Genomic DNA, 14,412 nt, shown 5'->3' with positions numbered 1-14,412 from the left:
CAGCTCAAAAGCATGCTCAAACAGGCAGATGCACAGACAGTGTAATCGTTCAGAATGCTGTTTTTCTCATTTTCCTCTCGGTTGTCTCCGGAACGTGTATCTCGGTTGGTCGTGGGCAGAAGAAGCACGAGGAGGACGGCGTTACAACGGACACGGCCACGCTACACTCGCAGCGGCACGAGAAGGACAGCGGCGTGGGCCGTACAGACGAGAGCACGCGCAACGATGAGAGCTCAGAGCAGGAGAACCTGGGCGACGACCAGACCAGCGCCTCCACCACACTGGGCAGCCGGCGCCGCTTGGCATACAGCCAGGACACGCTGGGCAGCAGCGACCTGCCTTTCAGCAGCGAGTCCTTTGTCTCCGCCGACTACGGCGACGGCGAATTTGTGGGCGATTTCCCCGCCGACGAGTGCGAGCGTTTCCGCGAGCTGCTGGAGCTCAAGTGCCAGGTGAGGAGCGAGGGCGGGGGCGGGGCCCACCAGGGCCTGAGCTGGCCCGGCCTCAGCATAGTCAGCAGGCATGGGCCAGGCGTGGTGGGCGAGGAGGGCGTAGACAAGGAGCTGGAGCTGCTGAACGAGGAGCTGCGCTGCATCGAGCTGGAGTGCCTGAGCATCGTGCGGGCACACCGCATGCAGCAGCAGCTCCGTGAGCAGTGCCGGGAGCAGCCGTGGATGCTGCACAACGGAGCTTTCAGGAACTACAACACCAGCGTGGACGCGCGCCGCCATGAGCTGGCGGACATCAGCGAGCTGCCCGAGAAGTCGGACAAGGACAGCTCCAGCGCCTACAATACAGGCGAGAGCTGCCGCAGCACGCCACTCACCCTCGAGCTCTCGCCCGACAACTCCCTGCGCCGGGCCAGCGAGGCACTGGCAGAAGGTGCCACGGGAGCCACCACGCCGGGCCTCGCCGGACGGAGCTTGAAGCCCCTGCTGTCACCTGTGCAGGAGGCCCCTGGCTCCTCACGGGGCCACCCGCCACGTGCCGACGAGCCCGACGCCGGGCCCCAGCCCGAGTCCAAGGAGCGCAAGTCTGCCCGCCTCGGCCCGCCCCACTCGCCCTACAAGCACGCCCACATCCCAGCGCACGCCCAGCACTACCAAAGCTACATGCAGCTGATCCAGCAAAAGTCGGCCGTGGAATACGCGCAGAGCCAGATGAGCCTAGCTAGCATGTGCCGGGACCCGTCCTCGCCCGCCGACCCGGCGCCCAAGATGGAGTGGAAGGTGAAGATCCGCAGCGACGGCACGCGTTACATCACCAAGCGGCCCGTGCGCGACCGGCTGCTGAAGGAACGTGCCCTGCGCATTCGCGAGGAGCGCAGCGGCGGCATGACAACAGACGACGACGCCGCCAGCGAGCTGAAGATGGGCCGCTACTGGAGCAAAGAGGAGCGCAAGCAGCACGCCGTGAGGGCTAAGGAGCAGCGGCAGCGGCGCGAGTTCATGAAGCAGAGCCGCATGGACTGCCTGCGGGAGCAGGGCGCCGCCTCCCCCACTGCTACTGCTGTCGCTGCTGATGACAAGAAGGAGCTCAACATCATCGAACTGAGCCACAAAAAGATGATGAAAAAACGCAACAAGAAAATCTTCGACAACTGGATGACCATTCAGGAGCTTCTCACGCACGGCACGCGCTCGCCAGACGGTGCGCGGGTGTACAACTCGTTGCTGTCGGTGACCACAGTGTGAGTGCACCCCTGGTGGGTGTGGCTGCTGTACATAGGACACTACCGATTGGGGTAGAGTATCCTGCCTCGTTCAATGTGGCAACCTTTGTAAATAAGGACATGGGAGTGCCTCGTCTGAAGGAACTTTTGCATTTGGCAGTTGAGAGAAGGTACGATTAGTGTCTTGGAGTTGAACTAGCAAGCGGTGTTTAGGAAAATGACCCAAATGGTTCATACACTCCTTATAGCTTTATAGTTGCGCTTGCTTTTTTTTTTTTGAGTAACATGTTAAAGGAACTGTTTCGTAATATTTAGGACTTGTGAAAGATTTCTGAACAGTGCAAAGACCACTTGCCATAAGTAAACAACCATTGTTATTTGTTCATGTTTATCAGTATTTTACTCATCATGCATACATTTTATTAAAACATACATTTTATTAAAACTTATTAAAATTAAAACAAAGTATTAAGCATCATGGTCAACACAGTACTTCAAGAAGACATTTTTACTTTTACAAAACAACTTTCTTTTGCAGAGTTCAAAGAAAGGGTGCTGCTTTCATGAAAGTTTTACTATAAACAGCTATTGTGTGTTTCAGCTGTTCAATAGGTCAAGCTAACAGTGAGTTGTGTATCTTCTGAGAGCAAGTTCTGAACTGTAAATTTGTGGTGTTAATAGGTACATTCTGTGATTTTTGGTGCTCTTTGCACTATTATTCGGATATAATAAATTAGATGTTTGCGCTTCCCCTTGTATTCCCAGACAAGAAATACAAGACCCAGTATCTTGAAGAAACATGTTTTGAAGCTTCAGTTGTTTGTTTACATAACAGCTGAGCTGACAGATCCTTTAAAATACATTCATAATTTGTATATATATCTCATGTATACAAAATGGCTTTAAAAATCAGTCATAATTTAAATTCCAATGTAGTCAAAAAGCCTTTTGTATAGGACACCACGTATTAAAGCAAAATAACACAGTTTAACAAATCCTTAGTTAGCAACACAATCTGATGTCCTGTAAAATGAGAGAAATAATAAATTATTGTTTTATATTTGATTAACTTTGCTGGCTGAGTTGCTGGTTTAAGAAATACCCATTTTTGAAATAAAGAAAAAAAAATGTCGGAGAACCTCATTTTAACCGCTGTACTGTCGGTTAGAACAACATCTTGTTCCACACCCGAATGAGTGCTTCACTCTTCAGTAAGTGACCTGGCACCGGCTGTTTCCGCACAGCTGTCCCTGTTCCTGTGTTCCTGGGTCGCCCAACAGACATGTGGCCTGGTCATCTCTTGAAATTCCTGCAGCTGCTCTGAGCTGTTCTTTACAGCTGCATGCAAAAATGTCCTCAGTGTTCCCAAGAAATGCTTGGTGGTTGGTTTTAGCCTTTTTCTATGCAATATTGCCTAAAACAGTGCAAATTCTGTACACTGTCAAGCAAGACATGAAATACATATATGCACAAACACACAATTTATATTTATATATATATATATATATATATTTATATTTTTATATTTATATATATATATATATATATATATATATATATATATATATATGTGCGTGCATTTGAATGATTAAAGGAGTGGTTATTCTAATAGGAGACACAAGATGGACATAGTCTCAAACTCTACTTTGTTGGTACAGAATTGATTGCTCTTTTACAGGGTTGATACCTTCTCACACACACACACACACACACACACAAAGAAAGCCCTTTAACAGGCGATAACACACCATGCAAGACAAACAGAGTCTCCTCTGCAATCAATTGTGAAATGGCCCTCGCTCCCAACGCAGCTGGAGATTACGTTTCATCTCGCAATCAGGTTTGTCGCCCCCCAGTTTTATTTTCATAAAAATTGAACTGAGCGGGACAGGCAACGTCCCCTCCCCCTGCTGTCAGGCTGTGAGCTCATCTCATTTGTCTCAATGCCACAGCAAAAGAATAGAAGCAAACTGGCTTTTGACCGATAAGCACGGCACCTGGGTTTCCTGGCACATGCTCAGCCCTAAACACAAAGCCAGACGCTACCGGGCTGTATGTGGCTTCCATTCCTCAGACAGGCTATATTGTTGGGAAGGTCTTTGTCTTTCACTTCAGTTGGTGTAAGTTCTGTTGTTTTAGGATTGTTATTTTCACCATACATCAGTCCTGGGACATGAGTGTGTTATACTAATAAGGTCACAATTAAACAATCTACACCATGTTCTCTAAAATGCAATCTACATCATGTTCTCTAAAAACAACAGCACAATCATGAGAAATTATTAAAATAAACTACAGCAGTCACTTATATGTGCTTAAGAACAAGTCTTTGGCAGACACATGGGATATCTAGTTCTTCCTAAAATATACAGTCTATAAATGGAATAAGACATGTGCCATTTCAAAATACCATAAATCCTAAACTTGGGTCGAGTTCCAGATTGCTGTTGATAATATCTCAGTTTCTATTTAACATGAATTTAAAAATTACAGGTTATGCTGCACATCATAAAATAACGTTCTGTTTTCTCACTAAACTAATTATGCTGAGTTGTAAATTAATCTAACTTCTTTTGCTGTACTGTGTTGAGTGGGAGGGGTGCTTAGAAACACCTGCAGGGAATTTCTTGTTTCCAATTGTCCAACTTGCATTCCCATATCAAAACAATGTAGCCTTAACTGAATTAATGACCTTGGACACCTTTATCAAGTCCTTGGAATTAACACATTAAGTTGAGGAATCAATAAAAGATAACTCTGGAGTTTGTGGGAACGGATATTTCACCATGTGAAAACCTAATGACGTCAGCCTCGTGTGGAAGTTAAATGGTATTAAATGCCGAACTGAAACACCAATGACAGAAGCACTACAGCTATCTCTGTAGTCTGTTAATGTTCTTGACATTAGCCTTAAGGAGCCATCACACGATTATCATTTTTATACTTTGATCATTAATTCTTTGGATTATTATATCCTGATTATACTGGTGGTCTGGGTATATGAGGATTCCCATCACCATAAATATCTTGTATAATAATGTCATGCTTTTAATAAGATTATAAATCTCAACTCCTGATGCTCAATCCAAACTCTGTCCAGGATTTGTATCACATTCAACTGATTCAACAAATTTAGCTAATTGGTCACTACGACATCACACTGACTCCTAGGTAGAGCCGAGATAGGGATGCCTGTAGAAATTACCCCTCGAGAAGCCAGGACTGAGGAGCTCTGATCTTAGGACACTTTCAGATTTTTTAAGAGTAACAGTAAATTCTGTGATCTGAGCTGTTGCAAAATTTGGATACATTAAGGTGGCGTTATGCAATATATTTTAATTTACAGTGTAGAATAACAGTGAGATAAGAGACATCTGTTAGTTTCAAACCATGATCGGAAGAACAGCACATTTACTGGCTCGCAAACAAGGATTCTTGAACATAAATAATAAATAAAAATCTGTACAAATTAATCAGGTTTTCATGCTGAAATTTGAGTATGAAATTGTATATGCACCTATTTCATTATGGCTGTCAGGATGTCTGGATATTTTGTGCGTGTATATGTAAATGCATATAAGTGTTTGCATAAACCATAGCAGTAATTGCATATGCATTACAAATGTTTATCAAAAGCATTCAGCAAACACCTTCCTATTGGACCAAAACCAGGCCAAACATAACTGAAAGCAGCCAATAAAGCTTGGCACAACTTACACAGGGTACAGGACTCCAGGACAGTCAGTCAGCTGACCTCCGAAAGTAGTGCCAGGATGGGGGACTAAAAAAGTAGTGCCAGGATGGGGGATTACATCTTACAGTTTACTATTAAAAAGTATGGCAGCCTACAGCTAGAATAGGTGTGCCTAATTAAGTTTGAAGAATGAATTTCTCAGTCTATGTTACACTGCCGAATGACAGTCGCATATACATGGTTTTGAAAACGAAGCCGAATTGTAAGGTTGGTCGGTACACTGAAACATTGACATTTCATGCCAAGCCGTGCACTGGAGAATACTGCTGGAATTCTGCTGAGCCATACCCCATCCAAAACCAGTCCCTTTTATAAGTGCAAAGGGCAAACAGTAGACTCTCTGGGAAAACAGAAAAAAAAAAAAAAAAGCTCAAACTGATTCATGAGCATAGCATATTGAATGTTGAATGTGCCGCCTGTGTTTCCACATCGGTCATTGATGCAGAAAAAGGTGGCACAAAGCAATGGAGATTTATGGAGAGAGGAGTAACGGTGAGAACTTCCCTTTGATTAAATGTTATAAAAGGCAACCTCTAACATAATTCGAAGGCTATAACAAGCAGAATGTGCTCAATTCAATTTAATAGTCAGCTTACTAGCTGTCCATCATTTCTTATCCATGAATTCTTAGCATTGGCATTTCAATATACTGTGCGATAGTGACTTCTGCGTTTCTCTGCGCTGGAACAGTTCAGTCATCTTACAGTGTAGGATCATATAACCAATGGCTCATGTTCATTCTGATTTACTAAGTGAGGACCTTTAAGTATTTGATTAAAATGCTCAATACATGGACAGCCCTGTCTTTGAAGATTAGGTGCTCCATTATGCCAAAGGAAGGGGGAGAAACCTTTCAAATTTTCACTGCTTTTAAAACATTTGTATATCTCTAGTGCTGGAAATAGCTGGCAGGAGGCTGACAGGCAGGAGGCTGGGATACTGAAAGTTTGATTTAATGTAGGGAGCACACATCAGTCCAGCGCAATCCAATCCATGCCTAAAATGACAATTTTGACATGCAGATTTTCTAACTGCTCAATTGTTAATATTTTATCTCTGTTGGGACACTGTCTAGTTAGTCAGGAGACACAGAGGTGAGTACACCAGTCGGTATCTGTTTTGAATACAGAGAACATGAAACTAAGTGTTTGCACAGATTAGTCTTGTAAACTATAAACCTTTGGAGACATTTTGCACTGGCACTTCTGATATGATCAGTAATGGGTGAGCTCTGGAAAAATCCTCATTTATGCAGTACATTAATGCACTGGCCCATACAATAGATGGTAAAATGTTAATATTTTCTGTCTCTGTTTCCCTCCCACAATAATCATCCAAAGTTAAAGATTTTGACTGTGGTTCCTGTTGGTTTGCTTCGATTAAAGAAGATTAAGGAATGCCTCCTCATGACCTTCCCTGTTGGGCTGTTTAACTGTAATCAGTATCAAATAATCATTGCTCAACATTGTGCAGTTAACAAAGGATGTCCCTGATGATTTGTTTCGACAGAGCTTATACAAATTCCATACAAAACAATAGCAGCAGCATGTACCATTGATTTTTGGTGCATTTCCAGAAAGAATTGATCTGACCAGGCCTGTACTGGCCTTACATTGGATTTTTTTGTTTGTTTGTTCTGTTTTTATTTATAAGTGTCTCAACTTCCTCCAGGTGCCTTTCTGTTCTCTGCAGAAGGTCAGGAGAAGATACTGTAACCTCCGTCAAACTCCAGCTTCAAACATGGTCTGTTTAGATTACAAGAGCCATCCATATAATAATCAATGTAGTAGTCGATATAACACTGCAATGTTATATAAGTGTTAAGTAAGTTTGAATGATGGAATACAATCACTATGCTTTAACTTCACCTTCTCTAGCAATTAGCTAATAACTTCATCTCATTAGCAGTTAGCTAACTGGTTTCCTAATACAGCATAGTAAACTTTTGTGTATGGTCACGGTAATGTTTAATGTGGAGATGCCTGACTCTGGTCCTGGAGGGCAACAATCCAGCAGAGTTCATTGGTTTCCCTGCTCTAAGAGGGCTTCCAAGGATATTAACCAACTGGTAACTGGAATCAAGTGTGTCTGAGCAGGGACAACACTAAACAGTGCTGGACTGTTGTTCCTCCAAGATTGGAATATGTAATTGTGTTTTCCATCAGTGTTGTCATGTTCTCATCTTTTGTTTGCTAAGCAAATTCTCTTGTGTTGTAACTCTCAGGACTGCCATCTCCATTTGCCATGAAATTGGTTTAATATTACTACAACAGGAAAAGGTCTTTGGATAGATCTATCAACCCAGAATGGAATAAGGTGAAAATATCTTCACGGAGGAGTCAGTAAATTGGACTCATTATGTGGAACATTTGGGGGTGGTTTAGCCGGGTTTGAAAAAGGCTTCTGCAGCCTTGTGCCACTTGGAAGGCAGATCTCCTGCAGAGATGGGCTCTGGAGTGCTGGGTTTTGTGCTTTTGGACATGGAAAGTTTGTATATGGCAAGGCAAACAGTGTTTGAGGGAACAAATTGTTGAGAAAAATAAGAAGTGTTTAAGAATAGATGAAATGGAGTGTGGACACAAGCAAACAGCCATTCAGCCTTAAGTTAAATATTTAGAATATGTTTAGAATATAAAGTGAAAGTTACTTCACTCATTTTCCCTCAAATAGAGGGAGCATTTTAATTTTATTTGCGGTATGATGCCTTGTTTAGCTTGCTAGCAATATCCTATATATTCTATTGGGGATCCCAGTTGTCTTCTCATTTGTTTAGCTGGCACTGGTTTTATGATAAATCTGTCAAACTAACATCCCACCATAATTTCCAGTCATTACCAAGCATAAGTCTGAGAAACTGAATGGCACTTCAGTTCTCTGCAGATGTGTTATGTGGCTTGAAACAGCCCGAAGCCAGCTAGATGTGGACCAACACTAGTGGCTAATGTTGAATTTTAATTCAAAATCATTTCAGCCATTACAATATGAAATCTCAAAGCATCAAAAGTTTACAAATTAGTATGACTAGAGGTGGCAGTAATTCCTTAATATGGAGGACTCCTCGTGAGACCATATTGATGCAAGTTGCTGCTCTTCTGTGGGTAAGGGGGGGAGAGCTAGTGTGATTGAGTGAGCAAATGGGAAAGACTTGCCATGTATTAAAACACTATGTGATTTGAACATAACAAAGTACAAGATGAGATTGAGTGGCCATGTCAAAAGTGAAATGACACAAGTACTTTCAACATAACCAATCCTTTCATTTCATTTGTTAATGCAAAGGTCAGAGGAAATGTCATTTTGTTTGATAGTGCCGCATAAATCAACATGCCTAACACAACAGTACCTGATTACCCTGTGCCTGATAGCTAGTGTCTGAGTACTCTAATGAATGGATAGTCCCATCACTACTCAAAGCAGTCCAACTTAAACGCACTATGCTGTAAGATGAAAAGTGAGCTTCTAAATATGTTGTGCTGTCACCTCATTGACTGTTGCTTATGGTCTCTAACCAACTGAGCTATATTTGTCTGAACAAATGTGTCTCCCTTGTGTTGGAACTGGGGTTAAGCTAACTTTGGTGTTACAGTCCTAATCATTGCACACTCCTATCCAAAAGTCATATTTCCATAGGAAACCAAACATAAGATGAAGCTTGCTGGCCAAAATGTTTCTTGTAAAATGTTCTGACATTAAACAAAAACAGTTTTTTTTACTCAAACAGAACTTGTAATCAGTTGAATAATCTTTCAGTCACACACTAAACAAAGAAAAAAAATAAAATTTCAGATATCAACTTATTCAGCTTTCATTTTTCAATATATACATTTTCTATGTTCATGACTGGTTCTTTAAATTTAGGAGCAAAGGGAAGTAAGCGTATCACTTTTTTTCTCTTAAATTTTACAAGATATAACCTTTTTGAAATTTTCACTTTGGCTATGTTCACGTGACTCAAATCTGATTTTTTTTTTTTTCAGGGCTGTGTGGACATACAAATCCGATCTTTTCAAATCGGATTTGTCTCTTTCGTATGTGGTCCTAGAACGGATTCATAGCCATGCGATTTGAATGAGAACGGGTAGAGTGGACTTCATGTGCTTTTTTTTGCCTATTCGCTGTCGTCTCCAAAACGATGAAGGAAAGCAACAGCAATGGTAACAGTAGCTACGGTAATAGCTAACGCTAGACGACTGGCTTTTTATGCCTTCTCGAGTGGATCAGAGCAAAATTTGATGCAATACCTAAGCCACCAGCACGTCCATGTTTCCGGTTTTAACATCATGAGTCACTTCACAAATATGTCCCTTTTTGTTGTTGTTGACCGTTTGCTTGTCAATGTGCGCATGCTTGCCGTTCCCATTACAGACATACAGGCCATTAACGTAAACCGTCAAGCTAGGCAAATTCGATCAGAACTAAAATCGGAATTGTACAATGTAATGTGAAATGTTTGGTGCAATTAAAAAAAAATGTATCTTTCCTCTAAATATTGTTTTTTGAGTCGGTTTCTGTTTTCATTTGTTCTCTCTGGTTTATAACACATCTCTTGTTTATGTGGCCATTACTTTACCTTGGAGCAGATCTCCTTTGTTGGTTGCCTATTTAATGCCTAAAATTAAATATTAATAATGTATAGATATTCCCCACTTGCTGTCTGAGCAGTGTTTTTCCTTCAACCTCAGGTTGAATGGGGAGCCTGTGAGTCCTGCGTAGTATCGTAGCTGTTCCCTGTACTCCACTCTTTTGGACCGAGATGTTGTTCCTGGTATCTGTTGGAGCCATTCTCTGAGTTTGGCCGTTACAGCCCCTAGTGCTCCGATTATCACAGGAATCACATTTGCCTTCACACCCCCCACGCACACTGCTTTTCATCAAGGGACATGCCTCCTTGCTTGATTTATCCATCACTGGCAGTCTTCGGAACAGACTGATGGATGGCCAGCATTCATTGCCTCCAAGTGCTACATCTGTTCATGGGGTTGGTGATCATATACCATCCATAGCCAAGTGGAGAATTCCTCGGCTGGTTTTGGAATGGCAGATAAAGCAGCGAGGAACTGCACCATCATTAATGCATTATCTATGTCATCTGTCAGTGATGTCACTTTATAAGGTCATTACTCCCGTGGATTGGAGCTCAGTAGAGCTGCTTCATGCCAAACTGGCTACTCTCAGTGATGGTGACCACAGTGATTGTATTTCCCCGTTCGCAATTATTGCAGTCTAAGTTTCACGCAGTCTTATTGCATGTTTGCCACAACCCTATCTACAATGACAATCTCCTGTTTAGCAGTGAACACTGTTACCTCTGCCAGCAGTACAAGGCAGCCTGTGGAGACTTAAATATGTTCTTACTTTGTGTAAATGTATATTTTGAGCAACATTTCATCATGCCATTAATGAAACATCAGCCTTAATGTGGCTAGACAAAAGTAAACCATTACATAATGCCTTTCATGGGTTTCATGGGTTGTTCATCTCCTGCTCATCTTCAACATTCTTCATCTGTGCTGGTTTCTCACAGATGGTGAAGATATTTATATTTATGTGCGTTGACACTGACGCTAATCATTTTCATTATGTTTTATGCAGTTATCCAGTGGAGTTGAGCAATGTTCGGTGAGATCTATGCTAACTGTTGTGAAAAAGTGTGTGAAAAATAATCCTAGTGAAAGCCAAAAGAATGTGTGAACACATTTGCAAGAGAAGAGTTCTGTTGTGTGAAGAAGGTGACAATTGGGAATAAATGGACCATCATTAAATGCATTTTACCAACTGAGAAAAATAACATTCTCTGGTTTCATTGTCTGTTGTGGCATAAATAGAATTTGTATTCTGTATTGAATTTTACAACAAATCCTATTTAGTGAAATATGAGAGAACATGTACATTTCTGACCAATCTAGTAAGTCTGATTTTGTGAAAGCACAGAGGTAAACAGCAAATAGCACATTCCGTAAATGGTGCACCAACATAAATTTACCCCTTTTTGCTGTTTGACCCATGAACTTTGCATGGACTTGTTATTAGCAAAGGTTAGCAAAGGTCTGCTGTCACCCGTTGTTTATGACTTTGCATTGAAGTAACTAGCAGCAGGACATCCAGACTCAGCATTCTTACTCGCCCAGTCCTGAACTCTAAATGGATGGAGTAGATTATCTATCCACAGCAGGACTGCTATCCATTCCATCTGAACTAGTGGTACTCTAATTATCTAAGTCAAATATAATGACTAATATGTGCATATGTTGCATGTATGTGTCACCTTTACCATCATTTTAGTGCTATCTATCTATTCCTCTTTTTGCAACAATACTCTTTACAGTTCCACAAAATGGATCTGCCTTATAAGGTAAGATGAATGGCAGTCAAAAACTTATGTGCAGTGTAAATACTGCCTCAAGAAGGCACTTTCAGTTCAGCTTCTGTGCAAACCACTGCCATTGAGTTGAGGGGCCCAGATTTCTCTGGCACCTGTCCCCAGGCTTGTGTGTACTGTTCACCTCCATTATATTTATCCTGGGGCCATTCATTCTTCGCTCCAAAAACTCATGTTCTTTTTTTCTAGAACTCAAGTACTTTTCCTAAGCTTTTGAAGGGGAATGGTTGAATTGTGGGTTTATTTCTTATCTTCTTTGAATATCTGAATTGGGTCTGAAAATCATGTGGTTTTTTGGGCCCATGGGCAATTGTCAGGTGAGAGTTCTCATGCTCTAAGAGATCTACTGGCCATCCTTGCAGTGCCAAGGGCAACCACTCAGTGTCAAATGCCAAGGTTGTCTTCCTAAACTTGAAAAACGTATAACATGACCATAGTGGGCAACATAAATTTCAGGCAAACATTCAGGAAATTTGGTATTCAAGGGGAGAAAAAGTGGACCATACACAGACAAAGAAAATTCTACTGCCTCACCGATAGACACTGAATGGTCTTTGAGCAGTGTAACAATGCTTGGCCTAACATTTCTGTTGAATTTATTGCCACCATGTCTTTGGATGGTGTCAAAGAGTAGGAGATGTACAGCTTTTCTTTGAGTACACTGGTAAAAACTGGATTCAAATGGTAATCTCAGAGTTCACACACAGGGTGTTAAGCAGGGCAATGGAACCTTTTTCCAAATTCATTGTCCTCAGTCATTTCACACAACAAGCTACTGCAGTCAAGGAACAAATGGGTATTTGGTCCACATGTATGTATAAAACAACGAAAATTCAATGTTGGTTGCAAGTATGATGAGGAAATTCCTATGTAAAGAAGTACACATCTTTGGCAAAAGAGTATAGCTGTTCACAGATTCACCAAGTGATCAAATGAAAAGTTAAATTAGAAATTCAACAACCCCAATTCTGTTCCTCTAGAAGCCAGATCTAATTGGCTTTCCTCTGATGACAAGGAACAAAATCTTGTCATTAGCTGATCCTTAAAATTAAGTTTGCAATAGAATTAAGTGCACTAGAGGGAGATTTACATTCTGATCAGAAGACTGCATGTATAACACCATTCAAGTTACACAACTGCACGTTAAATTACATGTCTTGTTTTTATCGCACAGATCTTCGATCAGCAAAATTAAATTCAATAAAATTGTCAAAATACATTTTTTTGGGGTATTTTTTATATAAGATGCTTTTTTGTCACTGTACAATGCCAACTCTGTCAGCGTGCCATATGTTTTTCATGTGCTTGTCCATGAGTGACAGTATGTCCAGGTTTTCTACATCTCACTAGTCAGTTCACTGAGCATCAGACATCCAAACAGTCCTCTTGGGAAATGATGCAATGCTGAGAGGCAAAGTCCAGAGCTGAAATGCATTTAAAGACAAGATCAACAAGCTAACCCTAGTCCTAAATTTAGGAGCACTGTCAGAATCAATCTATACACTGCACCTGGAGGTCACTGAATTGGCTTTTACCTGTCAAAGCCGTGACTATACTGCATTCACTGTTATGACGGAGATGACATTTCAAAGAGCTATAATGGTAGAATATGTATCATGTTACATCATATTACAAGATTCTAACAATGGATACATGGAGCTAAATGTTCCTGCACCCTCAGCAATAAACAAGGCTGACCTGTTACCAGTGCTGACATTCAAGGCAAATCAAATCAATGTGCTTCAGCTGCATTCATTTTGGCAGTTCAAACACCACTCCTGGGAGCAGTTTGTGTCTTCTGTCTTTTATCATTTCTTATTTTTCAAAGTTTGTAATTAACAAAGGAAATTTTGTTTATTTTGTTTGCGAAAAAAAAAACCTGAATCTAAAAATATTTCAAGAATCATAAAACTAAGTTGTATGTTAGTTGGCCAGAAAATCTCCAACTAACAACTAATATTCCAACTAACAATATCATGCACAGACACACACAAACACACACACAGACACACACACACTCACTTCCTCTGCTACCTTTGTCAGGGAGAAATTGCTCAAAATTAGCCCTTTATTAGTCTCCCATTCACACTTTTTTTACGGCCTGTAGCAAACAGCATCATGCTTGTCACAAAATGGCAGCTAAAAGCTTTGTCAGTAAAGTAGGCCTCCAGTCCTATTAGCCAGAGAGGGTGGAGGAACATCTATAAAGACAGCAACCAAGGCCGAGCCTCCACAGGAGTCAATCAAAGCACTTCATTAGACTGGAACACTCCAGTGCAAACCGCAGACTCAGTTGGAGAAATCAAGGCTGTCAGTATGAGAATTACTTCAAATTAGAACCACTTACTTTCTACACTACAGCTTACTAAGTAAATTTCTTAATAGGGACAATGTTCAATGTACTTGTATGCTTTTTTTCCCCCTCAAAACCTTATCTTCTTTTCAGCTCCATTTTTTTCAACTCCTTGTCAGTGGTTGTATTATTTGATTTAACATACATTAGTTGGAAAAATGGAAACAATTAATTAGGATGACATTAATAATGAGAAAGACCACCTTCAGACAAAACTCTGATCCTCCCTACAATGCTGCCATACATTCTTGACT

The 14,412-nt window shown here is 41.3% G+C and overlaps 1 protein-coding gene across 8 annotated transcripts in view; it reads left to right on the top strand.

Moving 5' to 3' along the window:
• pdzrn3b (PDZ domain containing RING finger 3b) overlaps positions 1-2,737 on the top strand; it is a 70,133-nt gene extending 67,396 nt beyond the window's left edge. For all 8 annotated transcript variants that reach the window (XM_081718382.1, XM_026999616.3, XM_081718381.1 and 5 more), the window contains one exon: positions 120-2,737. In XM_081718382.1, the coding sequence (XP_081574508.1) occupies positions 120-1,694 (1,575 nt within the window). In that variant the 3' untranslated portion in view covers positions 1,695-2,737. The remainder of the gene's footprint in view (positions 1-119) is intronic.
• The last annotated feature ends 11,675 nt before the right edge of the window (positions 2,738-14,412 follow it).

Source organism: Electrophorus electricus, chromosome 7 (genome assembly GCF_041902795.1).
Source record: "Electrophorus electricus isolate QZ-2024a chromosome 7, ASM4190279v1, whole genome shotgun sequence".
In the NCBI taxonomy this organism is placed as follows: Eukaryota; Metazoa; Chordata; class Actinopteri; order Gymnotiformes; family Gymnotidae; genus Electrophorus; species Electrophorus electricus.
The sequence above is the reverse complement of the archived record's forward strand: the minus strand, read 5'-3'. Positions and strand labels throughout refer to the sequence as shown.